This window comes from Perissodus microlepis, chromosome 17, assembly GCF_051167445.1.
Source record: "Perissodus microlepis isolate ML-2025 ecotype Zambia chromosome 17, ASM5116744v1, whole genome shotgun sequence".
Classification (NCBI taxonomy): Eukaryota; Metazoa; Chordata; class Actinopteri; order Cichliformes; family Cichlidae; genus Perissodus; species Perissodus microlepis.
The window spans coordinates 4,761,534-4,779,107 of NC_140477.1; the positions used below are offsets into that span (position 1 = coordinate 4,761,534).

A 17,574-nucleotide genomic window follows, 5' to 3' on the forward strand; every position below is an offset into this window, starting at 1 on the left:
ACAAACCAGTTGCTTGATTTGCAAACATTAAAAGGGAGGGAAATGTTGAAAACTGCTAAAGAAACATCATGTATCATTTCATTAATAATTAAAACTAAGTGAAAATTCTGTTTGTTTTGTACCTTTACTTTGTAAAAGTGATTCAATGATCCGTGAATAAAAACGGAGCGGCATTAGTTGCACAGTCATTCAAACTGTGAATTCCCCAGCTCATGGAATAATAATGGCCATCTTATTAGTACCATATATTCAATGTTTTTAATGATAATTATTTTTTTAAATTAAGACACTGTGGTACTCTTGGTAATAGTGGTATTTGATTATAATTGATAGTAGCTGATTGTTTGGAAAAGTTGCTGATTGACAAATAAATATTCATTAGTTACATTGTTTGTTGTTGAAAACAGAAACAAAGAGCGACTTCCCCATTTGGGAAATTGGGACAATCGAGGATCGCGCTACCGTTTGCTAATTAGACCCAGACAAATCGGGGGTAATAGATAAACAGAACCAAACTGTGTCCCATTGCTAATATCTTGCTTTTGACTCTCAGCGTTTGGATTATAGCATTCAGGGGAAATCCTCAGCAGTCAAAGTCATTTTAATTCCTACATTCAGCAGCATTGCCAGTGAAGGCTGGTAATTTTATGTTGTGCATGCACATTTCTCTGAGTCATCTAGATGCTAAAATATTTAATTGGGACTGGAGACACGCTTCGTGTCACTCGGAGCAGCGAAATCTTTCCCTTTGCTTGATAATTTCACTGTAACGGCACCTGCCTCTGCGCTCTGCTCTGAATACCATTTTCTTTACTTTATCATCATCGAAATGTTTGCCTTTCTGTGCCGCTGTATAATGTCAACTTTAAAACTGGAAATCTATCAAATCATCGAATCAAACCACATCACGGGGGTAATATTTTACCTTTTTGAATTAAATATTGGGGCACAACTGAAAAGGAAAATCTGACATTTAGAAATCGCCTCACGATGCCGGCTTGGGCTAAAAATACTGGAAATTCACACTTTTACCAAGGCAGCCGGTGCAGATAAAATTACTTGAGATCCCTCTGAATGGGATAAACTTCCTGTGGTCCTTCCTGAGGTAGTTATTACTAATCACTAGACTACCCCTGGTAATACTTGTACTATCCTGTGAGGGCATTAGTCTGGTATGAGCCTGCTCTCCCATACAGTGTATCCCTGATGCAGCGATTACCGGTGCCTCTCTGGACTAGGGTGGAGGTTATTTATGATACGTGGGAAGGCATAAGGGCTCAGGCATTTGAACTAAAGTGAACCAGAGTTGAGAAATTGAGCAGAGTCAGCAAAGGGAGGTGCTAGCACAGCAAGTGGGCAAACTCTTCCTTCTGCTTACTCGATTACAGGCTCAACACACTCAATCCATCTGTGCACAGACTGGAAAGTCATCATGTTGAACTTGATGCTGTGCGTAGTGTTTAACACGATGATTGACAGAGGACTGCTTCACTGTTATCTGAAGATCACTTCTGTCATCCCTGCTGGATCCGAATTGCAGTCTTTTCCATTCAGTAAGATTATGCACAGCATGCCCCGTGCTTTACATTTATCGACAGTTTAGGCATATTAGGGGAAAAGCATCTTAACTGCTGCATGCCTATTAGGTAATAGCAAGTGCATTGAGATTTGATTGCACACAGCGCAGCTGCGTACGCCTACCTGATCGTCTTTGTTGGTGTGTCGAAGAAGGTGTTTGAAGAAGTCCAGGCGGGAGCAGTTCCTCACCAGGATCAGGTCTGCATTGCCGTCAGCGAGGTGGGCGAAGGGTGACAGGCCTTTTGGACTTCGAGGACAAGCGCAGCTCATGTTGGCTGCGTTAATGGCAATAAACTTTCCATGGATCTCATTCCAGTCACTGCTGTCATCTGAAATCAACATCAATACATTTAGGTTTATAAGTAAGAACAGACTAGATGAGGTGAAGTCATTCATACACAGATGTTACTCCACAAGCTGCAGTTCCTCTGATGGCCACTTGAGGCTGGCTCCAAAGGTGAGTCAATCCACACAGACTGATGTTAAAGTGCACGACTTTAGCTATAAAAAGAACGTCTTTGCAGCCCGTTTACATACACTTTTCCCCTTCTTAACATCTTTAAGGCAGTGTATATTTTTTTTAAATGACCCACCTGTTTGGATTTAGTTTGGGGTGTAGCCACTTTGACCATCACGTGTGTCAACAGAAGATAAAACTGTTTCAGCAGTCTGTTGCTCAGCGCTAACTAAAAGATATGTGCGTCTGCGAAGTGCCCCTATACAGTTTATAGTTGCAGTTTGCAAGCCAACTTGGAAGTCAGCAAATATGGTGCTTTCCAGCTTAAACTTGTGCAGTTAAGAAATCAGGTGTTACATGCAGTCTGATTTCAAAACTGTGGGCACAAAACAGCTTAAGCTGCAAATTGTTCTGTGGCACTTACAAAGTAAACTTACATGTAAACACTATTAAATTGTGCGATTACTGTTGTTTTGCATTACCTGTAATGCAAAACAACCATAATTACCCTTTTGTGATCATAAGAGGCACGCAACCCAAACAGTACTTTTCACTTTAAACACACCTTTGCAGAAGAGTTCAGTTTCATATCAATGCAGCAGAGAGATATACTGCCTTTAACTCAGAGTTACGTGAACTTTACGCATGGCAGTGTTCTCCAATGAAGTTTGGACACCTAAGCATAAATTCGTCCAAATTCCAAATTTCCAGAATTACTCCTGGAATTACTTTGGTAGAGCGTGCAGGAGATGGGCCACTTCTCCTCTCCAGCTCCTCACCTGACACACCTGCTCCATTTCCACACAAGCGCAACTGGACATCAAATAGGTTTACACACTAGGAAGCTGGCATTTGTTGTGTTTGAAAAGAATCTTTGCTACCAAGGTCAACAGTGAGTTCAGCGAGTTTCATTCAGTTGCACATTTCTAACTTTTGATTGCTGGATGTCAGCATCTTTCTCCTTAAAACCTTTAAAAACTTGACTTGGTTTCCAGTATTCCATATTAGGTTGCCAAATGTGTAGTAATCCATTGCACTGCTGAACCACACTACAGAGCTCCAAGCTGCCGGTGCTGTATGCTCCAAATAACCACACTCACTTTTATTTAAGTGCACTCCACTTGGAATTAAATGTGTCATGTTGATGGAGGGAAATGGTGAGTTAGCAGCAAAAAAATAAAAAAATCAAGTGGTGGTGAATGAGAAAAAAAAAGACTTTTTTCACAACCCCGCCTCAAGCGGTCGAAGGTAATCTTTTAAAAGTGTGAGGTTATCAGTTTGCTTTTGTCCATTTGTGCTTTTGCTTAACTTCTTCTGCTGTCTCTGCAATATTCAAACTCCTCCGTGTGACATTGAGACTCTTAAACGAGCAAACCTTGAGCTGAAGAGATTTTAAGTTCACTGGAACTTTACCTGCAATTCGGCTGCAGCTCTGCCACATTTGCAAAAAACGCCACATTTTATTTCGTTTTGGAGAATTCTGAAAACCTCAAGCTATGTACTTGTACAACTGAGATAAGAGATGAAAAAAAAAAAACCTCACTGAGCTTGATGTTTGGCTCGTCCAGAAGGGTCCATTTTCAAGCTGAAATGAAGAATCTGTGCACCATCAGGTATGTGGGTTTTGAAATATTTTCTGCATTTTGCTAAGTCTTTATGAGTCCTGGGGTTAAGCTCCAAGCTTGTCACAGAGCAATAGTGATGCTGATGAGGGTCCATTAAGATCCAGATGTCTTGGCAGCCGTTCTCAGTGCAGCTACCCCGCTGACTGAGCCAAGATAGAAACTTCCCCGCCGACACCAATCTACCAAGGCTGCGAGTCTTCCGCTACGAAACGCAATTAAGCACGGCGAGGTAAGGGTCAAAAAAAGAAAGAGGAAGTCGTACAAAGGTGGAAGGCTGATGGGTTAACCGCGAGTTTGCTCGTTATGATTAAATGGCGTGCGTGGCCTCCCATACCGCGAATGACAGACGCGATGGTTGCACTTCACAAATCACCACTCTGTTCCTCCGAGATTAGTGGCTGTTTACTTGTGCGATGGCGTATCAAAGACACAGTGCTATCATCCACAGGACCGCCGGTGTCTGTCACCAGGGTGATAGTTGCTGCAGCAAGCTGGAAAAAAGTGATCACAGACATCCAAATTAGCATCTGACTGCTCCGTGAGCAGCTCAGAGGGAAAATTATGTGATCTCGGAAAGCAAAACGATTCATTACCCACCCCCCCAACACACACACACACACACACACACACACACATTGCAAAAGCAAACTTACAGAGGTGATAACGCGAACCAATGATAACAAGCCCACCGAGGCTACTTTAAAACAACAGTATTCTAATTGGAAAGCAGTGATGTAAAAGTTAAAGAACAACAACAGCAAGACATCCAACGGTGGACTGTAGGCTCTGCGTTTGGAGAATGTTTCCAAATGAGTGTTTGCTTTTGTAGGAGAGGCTGGCTCATTTGCAGTGAGGGAGTGTGTCGTGCCTCATTGATTTAGCAGTTGTCTGAGATTTCCCTCACCAGAGAAGAAGACAGGAAGAAGAAAAAAAGCACAAAACAAACAGCAGCAGTGGCTTGAGGCAAAAGCCCCCTGTCAGTGCTGGCAGAGCCAAATTTTGCTCTGATTAGTGGAAGCTGGTCACACGGCCCGCACAGATACACAAACAGGTTGCACTTGCTTTTATATTTAAAACAGGCAAAAAATAAAAAAATATAAACACAAACACTCCAGAGGAGCCCTGAGTGCCAGATAGCCAAGAGAAGATACTACTGAATTTAACATCCTGGCACTAATTAGAGAACACACACGCACAGATCATCTGCAGCTCAGAGTACACACTAACACACACTAACACAGTCAGTATTTCATCTGGCTCCAGAGGGCTTGGGCTTGGGAGTAATAAAGTGTGTGTGTACGTGTGCAAATGGTCAGAGGGAGAGCAGGAGGTGGCTGTCGTCCTCGGTCCTGTGCAGACAGAAAGAGTCCAACTGGGAACATGTAACCTCGCAAAGTAGGCGCGAGGGCTGGTTGCTGGAGATTCGGTAAATCAATAGGTTAAAAAGGAAAAAAAAAGAAAAAAAGAAGGCGGCTCCGGGGGGGCATAACAGGGGAGCTATGCGCTGTCACTAAAAATCACTTTACGTTTTCTCATCAATAACTCATCAAGAATCTCATCAAGAATTTTGCCGTGCTGCGGGAGAGAAAGAGGAAGAAGAAAAAGGAGAAGAAAAAAAATCAACCCAACAGAAAACCCAGGAGCGAAATGTTGCGAGGGAGAAGATGATGCGGTTATTTACACTCAGTCCACCTCAGGTACTTAATCTTTCACAGAAAAAGAGAGAAAAATGCAAATCTTCCCCTGTTTTATGTGTACAACTTCAAGGGAAAAGACAGCCAGCGTGGGATTGTTTCCTCTCCTCTTTTTCCCCTTCTTCTCCTGTCTCTATTCTTAAAACTACAGCCTGTAAAAATACTCATTTTCACATGTATCAGAAGCCTGGCAATGGTTTCAAACTAGACAAACAAGCAGATAACGAGGTAGAGAAATGAGAAATGCACTTTTTCCTGTGTGATTAAGGCGGTACATTTCTAGTAATAAACCCGAACCCGTACCTTTGCCTGGCTTTTCCTTCTCCTCCGACACGTCGCTGTGCGTGTCTTTTGATGAGCGGTTGTGCTGACAGATGCTGCACCTGAAATATCAGTGAGACTTTGATTAAAACATCAGTCTCCCTGCTGACATTCCAAACTTTAACAAGCCTAAATGATGCATTTGATAGGAATGCATTCGGTCCATCTAAAACCTGGCTTGGCTTATAAGTCTAAAGCCTTTTGTAGCTCGGTCATGTCACATTTTATGCTACAATAAGTTGTCGAGTTACACAGTGATGGCACTTTCTGGAAAAGGATGAAACTTTCCTGAAAACCCGAAATAAAGCGATAGCTTTTTATTTACCCGGATCGACACTGCAGCTTGTCCCTCGGATTCCCCACGTCGTCCTCGGCGGGGAGGAAAGAGACGGTGCCCTCGTAGTAGTTGTGGCTCAGAAAGGTTTTCACACCTGGAAAGGAAACACAGTCAGTGTGAGTGCAGAATCCAAATGTGCCAGTGTGTTTTACTTTGTTGTGCTTAATTTCAACCTGAACTCTTTTTTTTAAGGTTTTACTAGAAAAACAAAAATAAAACACAACACATCTGCACGCATCAGTAGGCAGTTTGTCAGATTTGTCTCCCACAGGGAGATTGCCGCAACGCTTGGAAAACATGAGGTGCTCTGCAGAAAACTAAAACCCCGCCCCATTGGTACATGAAACCTAGTTCAGAGGTCACAGGAATGTGTTGATCATACATGGTTTATGAATTTCAAGTTTGGGAAACTTCCACACAATCATCCAGATTCCTCTGCTGGATGACACAACCCCAAGTGGATTTGTTGTTCTTCACTGGGATCAAACCAGCTTTCACTTTTTAGGCAAGTATGTAACCCCCTACCCTGCAGAACCACTTTATTGATCACTGTTGATTACTGCATAAAAGTTTCATTTTTAAAAACCAAAAAAAACCAAAAACCTTTCTAGCTTATTGCATTCATATTATTTATTAATTGCACAACTCTCTTGCACAATGTCACTTTCTTCTGTAACTTCATTTTGATTTTCTGTAGTTGTATTTGTAAAGTTTTTGCACTCCCTCACAGCATAAGGCACTCACAGTGCTCCTGTGACTATGCTGTTTATTTATTGTAGGCTGCACTACCTTTTATTCTTTATCCTGCTGCTGCAATACAATTATTTCCCTTGTGGGTTCAGTTGTCTACCTATACTAACTACCTGTCCATCCATTCATCCACCCATCTGTCTCTTATTGCATCACCATATCAAATGCTGGCACTGTGTCCGAGCAAATATGCAAAGGGTGTTGTTTGGTCTTTGCTGCTATCGCATGCAGAGTTGTGTCAATATTTAGAGTTTATTATATACTCCTCCTACAAATGATCATAACTGCCAAATTGTTACACCTGTAAGGATGCTGTGTTAAACGTGAACACAATAAAGGTGTTATTGTTATTTTTAAACAGGGCTAAACCTAAGGGATTTAACTTTGGTCAAGTTTTCCATTTGGGAACATGTCTAGACAGCTTCCAGTGTGGATGCTATCTTAGCCTTCTTCTGTCCACTTGCGCTGTGCATTGTGCGATTTTACGATAATCCTCAAACGGCAAAAGAGCAAACATCAAGCTCTCTTTCAAATTGACCTGAATTTTGCTTGGAGGATCATTGTTGGTGAGAGCCAGGCCTACAGCTACATCTAAGCACTTTTCAGCAGTTCACAGTGGAATGGTCCACAGTTTCCAAGCCCAACGGTAGCCCGAACCACTTCCATGTGAGTCCTTCCACTGCTTGAAATTGAAAATCAATGACCATTCTGACACACAGCACACATCACAGGCACAAAGTACACTGGGACATAACATGACTAGAGAACATTTTGATCACACCTCATTTTTTTCTGCCTACCTGCAACCAGGAAGTGTAAATTAAAGTAAAAAGATGAGTTTAAATTTATGGATTTCTATTTTGGATAAGTGGAGCTCAATTTTTGTGGATGAAAATTGCTTATTTCTGTTCAGCTGGCTCTAGTTTAGTTTCCTATCTGTCATCATAGCGTGGAAGCCCAGACAAAAAAAAAGTAACAATAACAATAATATGTAGAGGTTTCTGCAGACCATCTCATCTAATCGTGGTGTTAGGAAAACTGTTGATGCTGCTGCTGTTTTCTGGACCCTTTACAAAGCCAGCAAGCCCTGGGATGAACTCCAGGTTAAATCTTTTTTAAAACAATTCATTGTGAGATTGATAGCATTTAAGAACAGTGAGCCAAGAGTTAAAAATAAAAGGTTAAATGATCTAGGCAGATTTTAGAAAACTGATGGCCCACATACCTGCCAGGTCGTATCTGGCAGGGCCAAGCCATCTGTTCCTCTCACTGTCTGAAAGCACATCTCCATAGAAGCCGTAGCCAAGCAATGAGACTGAGTATCTGAGAAAGACGTCATTGTGATGAACTGAACACACATCCATTGGCTGCGAATCACCTGTTGAGATAGTCAAACAAACAAAAAAAGCACAAAAAATAACATGAATATGAAACTAAAATTAGTCTAATCTTTCAAAGGTTGTTGGTTCTTTTAAGTTTTTCATATTCTTTCAGCAATTTCCACTCACCCACAACGATGTGTAAAGCAGAAGTAACTGGATCGTTGGTTCCCACTGTAGCAAAGCAGATACAGTCAGTAGACCCTGTTGGGTTACGGAAACAAAGATACGCTCCGGTTAAAGAAATAAAAATGACATACTTCTTTAATTTACCAGAAGGTTATATCCTCTCTTTGTTTGTCTGGGTTTTCAAAGATGTGGATACATCTAATCAGTGGCTCTGGAGTGTAGTGGTTTATACAATCAACTAATAAATCAACGGTCCCTTTCCTGCTAATTATGCTTATATTTAATAATGAAAAAAGCACATCTTATTCTTTCTGCTTTGTTTTTTGTTTTTTTAAATGTGCCAGCATTGGTTTGGCTGTTTGATGCATCTTAGTAACTGTCACCATGTATGTACATACTGAAAGGCCTTTTTCCTTTTAAATCCATGTCTTCCTCCATTGCTTAAGACAGGAAGTGGAGCAGATATGATATTTTCCTATGTCTTCAACTCTCAGTAAATCTAAAGCTTGCAATATACACTTAGGATATGTGATGGGTACTCTGTCATGAACGCCTTCCACCTAATCAGAAGAGACTGTGTAGCAGCTTAGCAGACACTGTTGGCACTTAAGTTTTCCAAGATGCTGATAGTGTGTGTAAAACATACTCTCATAAATTAAATCAGTCCTTACACATCATAAGCAGGGTCACGTCTCTCAAATCTTTGACCAAGTGAAGGGAATTTAGTTGAATAATTTCACTAGACGGAAGCAAGGAGACATCGTAGTCATAAAGTTAACTGATCGGATAGCTCCAGGCTCCAGGCTATCATCAGCTCTCTTCAAGCAACAAATGAGGGATAAGAGGCATCCCCGCTTTGTGAGAAATGTTGAGTTTGACATTAAATCTTTCAACTTGAGAGGTAATCAGCCAGTATCTCTCTTTCTGCACCACATGGTGTAATTTCAGACCTATCTGCCCTACTTTGATCATACTCAAGTGGTAATATAGACCTACTGCCACTGATGAAAGACAGAGAGCGCGAGCAAGAGAGCAAAGAGAGGAGAGTGAAATCTAACCAGTGATGTTTTGAGCTGGCTCACAGAAGCGTGACAGGGAAGATCAGGCCTGTCATTCAGTAGCGGACACACAGATGAGTATGAAGATGAGCTCCCTCTCTTGCTTTTTCTGACTTTCTATGAATATCACTTATCTGGCCTTTGCTTCTTCCCCTCCGAGCTTCATAATCACATCCGAAACACTTTCCGATTGCTCCTGACAGCCCTGCACTGCCTGCTATTTTGCTGAGCATAAAAAAAGGTGACATGTGCCATTTCAGTCTTCTAAAGCTACTCCGTAAAAGCCAGCTGACTTTGAAAGAATATAACTGCTGCACACAGATCTTCAATGATGTTTAGTGCTCAGATCTTCAATGTTTTATTCCCCTTAAGTTGCTCAACCACAATAGCTTGCTGGCATATTCTGAGGAGAGAGCATAAACTGTCACAAGGCAAATCCTCAGTGGAGATGCTCCATTTTTTTTATCTGTGTTTCCCCTAAAACTGTCTTGCCAGTAAAATCATCTCAGCAGTTAGATCATCTTTGTCTCTGGGAAAACAATGGACGCTAGATGCTTTTAAGAGCTGCTCCAAAAAGGATATTTTAGCTGTTTCAATCCTCAGTACATGAATATATTCATGGCTGCACTGGCAGTATCTTAAAAACAGCCTCAAACCAAAAAAAGCAGACCTTTGATTTAAAATATTTGTTTTTTTAATCAAAATTGTCTAATTTGTGTTACCTGAAAATGTTTCCAGTAGCAAAGAAAACTAAATGAACAAATTAAGTGTTCAGTTGAGATAGATGCTGACACTCAACTGTAGTTACTCAGTTCATACTACAGTTAGCACAATAAAGCAGCAGTGTCCCATCAGGGCAAGCAAGGGAAGGACTGCTTGTCCAGTGAAATCTATAAATAGTCATCAGTTAAAACTCAAGTAAATTCAATCTCTATTCTTTCATCTCAAACAGTGTTCTGTCTCATAAGTTTCTCTCGTTGCCCTTTTGCATCCACTGTTTAAATTACTGCCATGTTGTTGGGCTTTTGTCTCAGGAAGCAGGATTAACTCTGCTTAATTCTGATTTCACTTGAATCTGTATTATATGTACATTTCATGGGTGTGTCCACTACCTGGTGTTAAAGGGCTGGAGCTGAGCAGGCTGAGAGACCAGCAACTTTTTCTGGTTGTTCTGTTGCACATTAAGGATAAACCTCTAGTCTGTGATGGGAGAATTATCTGAGACTAGCAAGACAAACTGCTCGTCTCTGGTCCCCCCGGGCTGGGATCAGTTATGATCTATGCATTTATTATAGTAACAAACAAGTTTCCTCTCATTAACCACTGACATGCTTGATGTAGAGGATTTAGAAAACTTTTTTTTTATTAATAGGCAGGTTGACCAGCTGCAGGCTTCAAGTACACTTTTAGATTTAGTAACTCTGAAATCACTTAGTTGACTGAACGACAGTTAAGTATAACCAGCTGTTTAACTAATTTTTCATTAATATTTTTAATCCTTCAGTAGATACTGACAGTTAACCATGTCACCCAATGCTCAAGCCTTTTTTTCTTTAGCTGTTTTGTTATTTATATATTTCAATATACTTTGACAGCAGTTGTGTTTTTCTGAACTTATTACACATAACGTCCTTGGGGATTATTAAAGTATTCTGATTCTTATTAGAGATATGAGGTCCTCACATGAAGCCACTACAAACACTTTTTATAGAATATAATGCATTACTACCATTAAACAGTATGTAAAGCATTACGCTGAACTTAACCTTACACAAAAGTGTACTTGAAGCCTTACACACCTGCAGCAATAATGAAATCCATATAACAGTCACGGGGAACATTTTTCTGCAGTATAACAATGGTTATGTTCAGTACTTTACAGTTTTATGTGTACTAAGGTGTGTGGTATAGCTACTAAAGGAATGGTTTTAATACATTTCTTCTTCAATCATCCTTGTCAGCTAATGGTAAATATTTTAAGTATAATAGTAATAATATTTTTAAATTCTTCAACCAGGAAGGCATGCAGAAAGCTCAAAGTTTCCATGCAGCGTGCAGCATAAATAAAAGAGAGGCAGAACCAAATCATGAAACGCTATATTTTAGTGGTTTAAGATCTATTATTCTTTTTGGATATTCATCATCTCTCTTTGGTTTTCTGTATAAGTCACCGTGCACCACTGCAATCAAGTCTGTTCCTTTTATTGGATTTTATGAGAACTTTTTGTTTACTCCCCAAAAATCTAATGTTCGACTCTAGAGGAAGTATTAGAAAGCCACGGCTCAATGCTGCAATCTATACAGCATCTTTACTGGTGTTAGGAGACTACCTTTCCTGTGCATATAGGGTGTTACATATGACCACATTAATAAATTAATTCAGGCATGGAAACAGAGTACAGCTGAGTTTCACCCACGCCAGAGGAAAAGCAGTTTATAGCTCTGACTTTGTATTGAATGACCTTGTGAGTTCCATCTGCTAGCAAAAAAAAAAAAAAGAAAAGCAAAAAGAAACATCGATAGAAAAGTAGTGCAATAAAATGTGCAGGATGAGTGGAAGGTGATACTCAGTATGCAAAACATGTATGTGTAGCAATGGGTGTGATTTTTAAAGTATGATGCATGTTTTCTTCATAAAAAAATGAAACAAAAACAAACAAAAAACAACAACTGTCCAGCAGATATGTTAAAAAAAGAACATTTGATTGAAAGTTCAGTGGTAATTCCACAAACAACTTTACAACCAATTCCTTTTAACTTTAGCCCACGGGTCAACTACCCACTAAGTAATGGTACAAACATGTAAACAAATGCTTTCACCAGGTAGCCATGGGCCCCAACACCATTGTGTTATCTCAGCCAGTGACAGACATTCATTCAATATATACCAGAAATTTTAGAAAAAAGTGGAAATTACACACCTACAATGTTAATTTATCTGCAAATGTAAAATGACAAAAGTCCAAATTGTGCTTGTAACTGGCCTAAAAATCACTTACTCTGTGCCCAGCAGCTTTTTAAAAACCCATGTCATCAACATCAAGCTGTGCACAGGATAGCCTCATATTGGTCTTGCACTGTATCTCTATCCTCATGAAAATTAAAGATTTCAAAATGTCACTCAGCACGTTTCCATTTATGGCACTTGGACTGATTGACCCTCTGCAGGCCCCTGTTGGGAGCCCTACCCTGTTGCCATAGAGACCATTGCTTGTAACTCAGAAACCTGGGATGAGAGAGTGTGAAGTTATCGCAATTAGACTCTAAATCATGTTCTGGTGCGATTTTAATGCATTTAAGACTTTTCTTTTAACTGTAGGACTACTTCAGTCCAATTTTATTAAAAAAAAATAAAAAATCATAACCATCCATCATCCAACTTGCTGTAACTCAGTTATTTGAGACAGCAGGACCTTATGAAAGAGTCACAATTGATTTCTGACAGCAGAGAAAAAACAAGTGTGACCTCAGTTCATTCAGCTGTGGGTTATGTCATGTGTAGACAGAACATAAAAAAAAACAAACAAACATGGATTTTTCATTTGAGAACAAAAAATAAAAATTGTGTAGGCTAATCATAATGTCTCGGGGCGTTATGTTCTACAAAGGTTTGTGCTGCAAAAATTGTAAAGTTGCAGGTTTTAAAAAGAAGACCTTGACTTCAGAAGTTGGTGTTTACCTGTGATTTAGTAGTTTTTCCATCAAAAAGAAAAACAAAAAAATAGAAGAAAACCCCCCCAGAAAAAACAGACTAGAAAGTGACATCCATCCGTTCTTTTTAAAAACATCTTATTCAATCCAGGGTTACAGAGTAGATCGAGCCCATCTTAGCAATGGTGGGGAAGAGGCAGGACACATCCTGAATAGGTTGCTAGTACTAAAACATACAAAAAGCTGGCTACCTATAACCAGTTTGAATCACCAGTTGGCCCAACATGCATGTCTTTGGACTGTGGGAAGAAGTCACATATCAGAGGCCCCAGTCAGTGGATTCTATCCCAGCCTTCTTGCCGTGAGGTGACAGTGCCAACCACTGCTCCACTGATTTTAATACATTTCTAAATAATAAAGGCGACATTATTTTATCAAAATGTAGCTCAAACTTCAATGGAGCATAAGTTTGTGATGAGTTAATAAAAATGTTTTCTGTCAATATTTGCATTTTTTTTAAAATTAAAGTTTAACTTTTTTTTTTATTACATAAACTTCACTGGAAAAGTCTAATTTCATTTCAAATATTTATTTTGTGAAAAACAAGAGACTGAAGAGACTGATGCCACTCTGTCTGTACAATACATATAGAGCAGATTTCCCACGCATTTTTCATAATGACATGATTCCCAAAGCTCACCTGCAGGAATGATTCCTATCTGTAAAGAACATGGCACCAATTCAGCATCCGGTTGGTTCTGGTCAACACCGTGGTCATTTTGCGTCCTGGCAACCAGCCCGTGAAGGACTTCACTGAACATCCCATCTCCACCAACACACACCACCCTTGGCAGAAAAATGAAATCAACAATTCAGTAAGTGTTTTTGTCATGACCCTTCTAATATCCGGGAAGATCGACTGGATGTCACGTAATGACTTGTGTTACATGTACATGCGCTTGAAATGACACACACATGCTAGAGGGAAAATAACTACACAGCTGGAGAACTGACAAAAACATCACTGAAGAGGAGGCCCAACTGTGCAAGCCCAGTAAATAAGAATATCACACTGTGCTATCAGGCATAACAGCTTCTCAAGTCCAACTCATCTATAAATCTATAAATCATATGAGCTGCAGAGTAAAACCATAATGGACTCTAACCCTGCTCTGGGAGAATGAATAGCTGATGAATATGAGCTGGAAACAACGGAGAACTCAGCTGGAAAATAGGAGACCCTTTATATTCCATGATAAACTGTATTTTGCCATTGAATGCCACCTTTGGATTACAGACCTGAGCAGCTTCATGTGCAGTTTGAGCTGAAAACCTTCATTTATTGTCAAGATTTAGATATAGAAACAGACAAATATATGTTTTTAAAAAAACTATAGAAAATGTTGAAATTCCAGTAAAACTTCCTAGTGATATTGCTTCATTGTGACTTTTGACCACTTCATTTTACATTAACATCATCATAGACACTGGATTCAATTCAATTCAATTCAATTTTATTTATATAGCGCCAAATCACAACAAAAGTCGCCTCTAGGCGCTTCATAGATACAGAGAAAAACCCAACAATCATATGACCCCCTATGAGCAAGCACTTTGGCGACAGTGGGAAGGAAAAACTCCCTTTTAACAGGAAGAAACCTCCGGCAGAACCAGGCTCAGGGAGGGGCGGCCATCTGCTGCGACCGGTTGGGGTGAGAGAAGGAAGACAGGATAAAAGACATGCTGTGGAAGAGAGACAGAGGTTAATAACAGATATGATTCAATGCAGAGAGGTCTATGATCATGAGTATTGTTTTATACACAGCATGTGCTCCTTAAATCCTGTAGAGTGTCCCAGGGATTAGTCATGGGTCCTTTATTATTCTCCATCTACAAGTTACCTCCCGGTCAAATTTGTATCCAGATGATTTGCAGCTCCATTTCCCCTTCATAATTAATACTGCTGCTAATAAAATTGCAGGTTTTTCTTAGAGAAAAACTTCCATTGGTCACAGATGTTGAGGCTTGTCAGTGGGGCTGCCACGATTAGTCGACTAGTCACGATTACGTCAACTATTAAAATTGTCGACGACTAATTTAATAGTAGACGTACGGTTTGACGCTTTGTAAGGTCCCAAAAGACGCAGGAATAAGTAGTAGGATTTAAGACTGTAATAACGGACTGAAACAGAAGATGGCAGCACTGCATGTACAAGGATGCCAGCTGCCGTTAAACCCCGAAGAAGAAGAAGCTGTGTCCCAGAATTCATAGCACGGCCCAGCTCAGTTGTCAACAATGGCGGCAGCTAGTTAGTTTTAATGTTACTGTTATTATTCTTTCTGGGTCACAAAATAAATTATTAACATATTTTCAGGTGAGAATGTAGCTGTGTAAACCTAAAATATCTGCTCATTTTATCAAGACACCACATACTTTCAAAAGCGCTCCGACGTTTTTGGAGATGTCTGTTACCCACTAGCTCGATAGCTAGCCGGGGTTCAAGGCTAACTAGAGCCCGTGAGAACACCGGACTCCCGGCAAATGGTTTCCAAACCCACCACCGTCTTTCGCTACTCAGGTTAAACATGATATATAAGTCACTTAGATAACTTAAAACTGATATTGTTTGGCTTTTTTTAGTATTTTATTTGTTCCTGATTAAATCTGTTTGGCTGAGATTAAAGTTATAGTTTTTACACAGCCGAATAAACGTCAAGCAGATTAAACTCCATCGAAACAATCTGCAAATGTCATTAAACTTTAATAAACTCTCATCTTGTCTTTATTTTTAGTTAGCACATACCTTAAACACTTAAAGCTGTAAGCTAATGATAGTTGTATAAGAGCAGATGCATGCTGGTGCAATAAGCTGTACGTTTTACGTCCAATGGATGCATGATCTGATTAGTCGACTAATCCCAAAAATAATCAGTGACTAGTCGACTATTAAAATAACCGTTTGTGGCAGCCCTACTTGTCAGTAATTGTAGAAAATGTGTTACTCCACTTGCAAAAAAGCTCAACTTTCATGACTGTGAAATTAGATCAGACACATGATGAATGTTCATCTTGTGACCATACACATCCATTTAATCACTTTTATTTTGAAATTAATCACCTGCTTTTAATTGTTGCTTGTTCCACCTCCTTTTTTTGTTCCCATTTTCCTGTGAATATTTCAGCCAGATACATTTCCTACCAGGTAATTAGCCACCTAGCATATATACAGCCATCCTCCCCTTTGTTCCCTGCCTCACTGTTTAACAGCAACCTTTAAGATTGGCTTGTTGGAGTTTTTAGACCCTACCTACCAGTGTATGACCCAAGCTTTGAACATTAAAACTGAGTTATGGATCATTACCACGAAAGAGTTTTGAATTAATGGATATGTCTCAATCTCCTTTTTCTTTGCAAAGTGTTTTTTCACACTTATATTTAGTTTTCAGTTTAATTTTAGTTATCTAGAATAACCTTGAAACGGGCCAGTATTGAAAACACGAAAGGAAAGAACCTTTCATTTTATCATTTCCTGTCACGCTATGATACAACAGCACCAAACCTTTTGAACATTGCCCTACAATTTCAAGTCTTACCATAACACCAAACTAAACTGAACTTTCCCAACAACAATAGATATGCCGGCAACATAACAACCCCCATTCTACAAAAGAAACAGCATCAACAGCTACCAATATAAACCACCAGACTGATGTGTTTTTAAGCTTTATATCTCAAAGAGTTAACATGGCTACAAACCCTTAATCTTACATTGGAGTGCTTTTAGAGCACTTACATCCAACATCTACTCAGTTTAATCTTCTTTTTTTTTAAATTATTATTATAAACCAATAAATTTTCTTTGTAAGCATTTATTACTTGTGGCATAGAGAGACTACGCATGAGATTTAAGAAATGTCCTGACAAAGCAGATTAGTGATTAAGATGATCAGAATATTTTCACGTTGTTAAATATGAGAAACACAAAGAACTTTGTATCCGTAATCTGTCACAACACAGACTGCAATACAACAGAGGTTAATACAAACTATGGCCGAGTTTCTCAGTAGCTTTATTAAAGTACGAGCAAACAAAGAAGAGTCAAGTTCATGTCACGGTGAAGAACCAGTTTTCAAAGCCTAAAAGCAAGAGCTACCTAGCTTAAGTACCTACCCGTCATATTTATCTAGATTGGCCTCTGTTTTCAAGTGGTCTTCAGCATGATTGGCACGCTCTGTAACTATGGAAACAAATCAAATGGCAAGCATTAGTAGGCATTCAATGAAAGGGAATATACTGACAAAATAACTAGGCACTTTGTGGCTTGACTGGTAGAACAAGCACTCTATTACAGGCATTTTGAAATACAAGACAAGGAAAGTACTTCACTTTTGAAACATTCACTGGAACCTATCGAGCAGATTAATGGTCAGAAGAGGCATAAGTGTGCTGGCAACCCCCCCCCCCCAAAAAAAAACAACAAAAAACCTCAACCTAATTCAGCTACTGTATACTAGCCAGCAAAATGAGCCTATAAAAACAAAAACAATATTTCAACAGTAATTCTGTTTACCAGGCATATAATAGCAACACACAC

General features: G+C 39.6%; 1 protein-coding gene across 1 annotated transcript in view; it reads right to left on the bottom strand.

Annotated features, from left to right (window-relative positions):
- The window catches only part of cerk (ceramide kinase), a 50,772-nt gene that overhangs the window by 11,692 nt on the left and 21,506 nt on the right, over nt 1-17,574 (bottom strand). The window contains exons 5-11 of the mRNA XM_084910206.1: nt 17,151-17,217; nt 13,680-13,825; nt 8,271-8,345; nt 7,988-8,140; nt 6,001-6,106; nt 5,658-5,737; nt 1,702-1,907 (exon numbers count right to left, since the gene is read on the bottom strand). Coding sequence (XP_084766332.1) covers nt 1,702-1,907; nt 5,658-5,737; nt 6,001-6,106; nt 7,988-8,140; nt 8,271-8,345; nt 13,680-13,825; nt 17,151-17,217 — 833 coding nt within the window. The remainder of the gene's footprint in view (nt 1-1,701; nt 1,908-5,657; nt 5,738-6,000; nt 6,107-7,987; nt 8,141-8,270; nt 8,346-13,679; nt 13,826-17,150; nt 17,218-17,574) is intronic.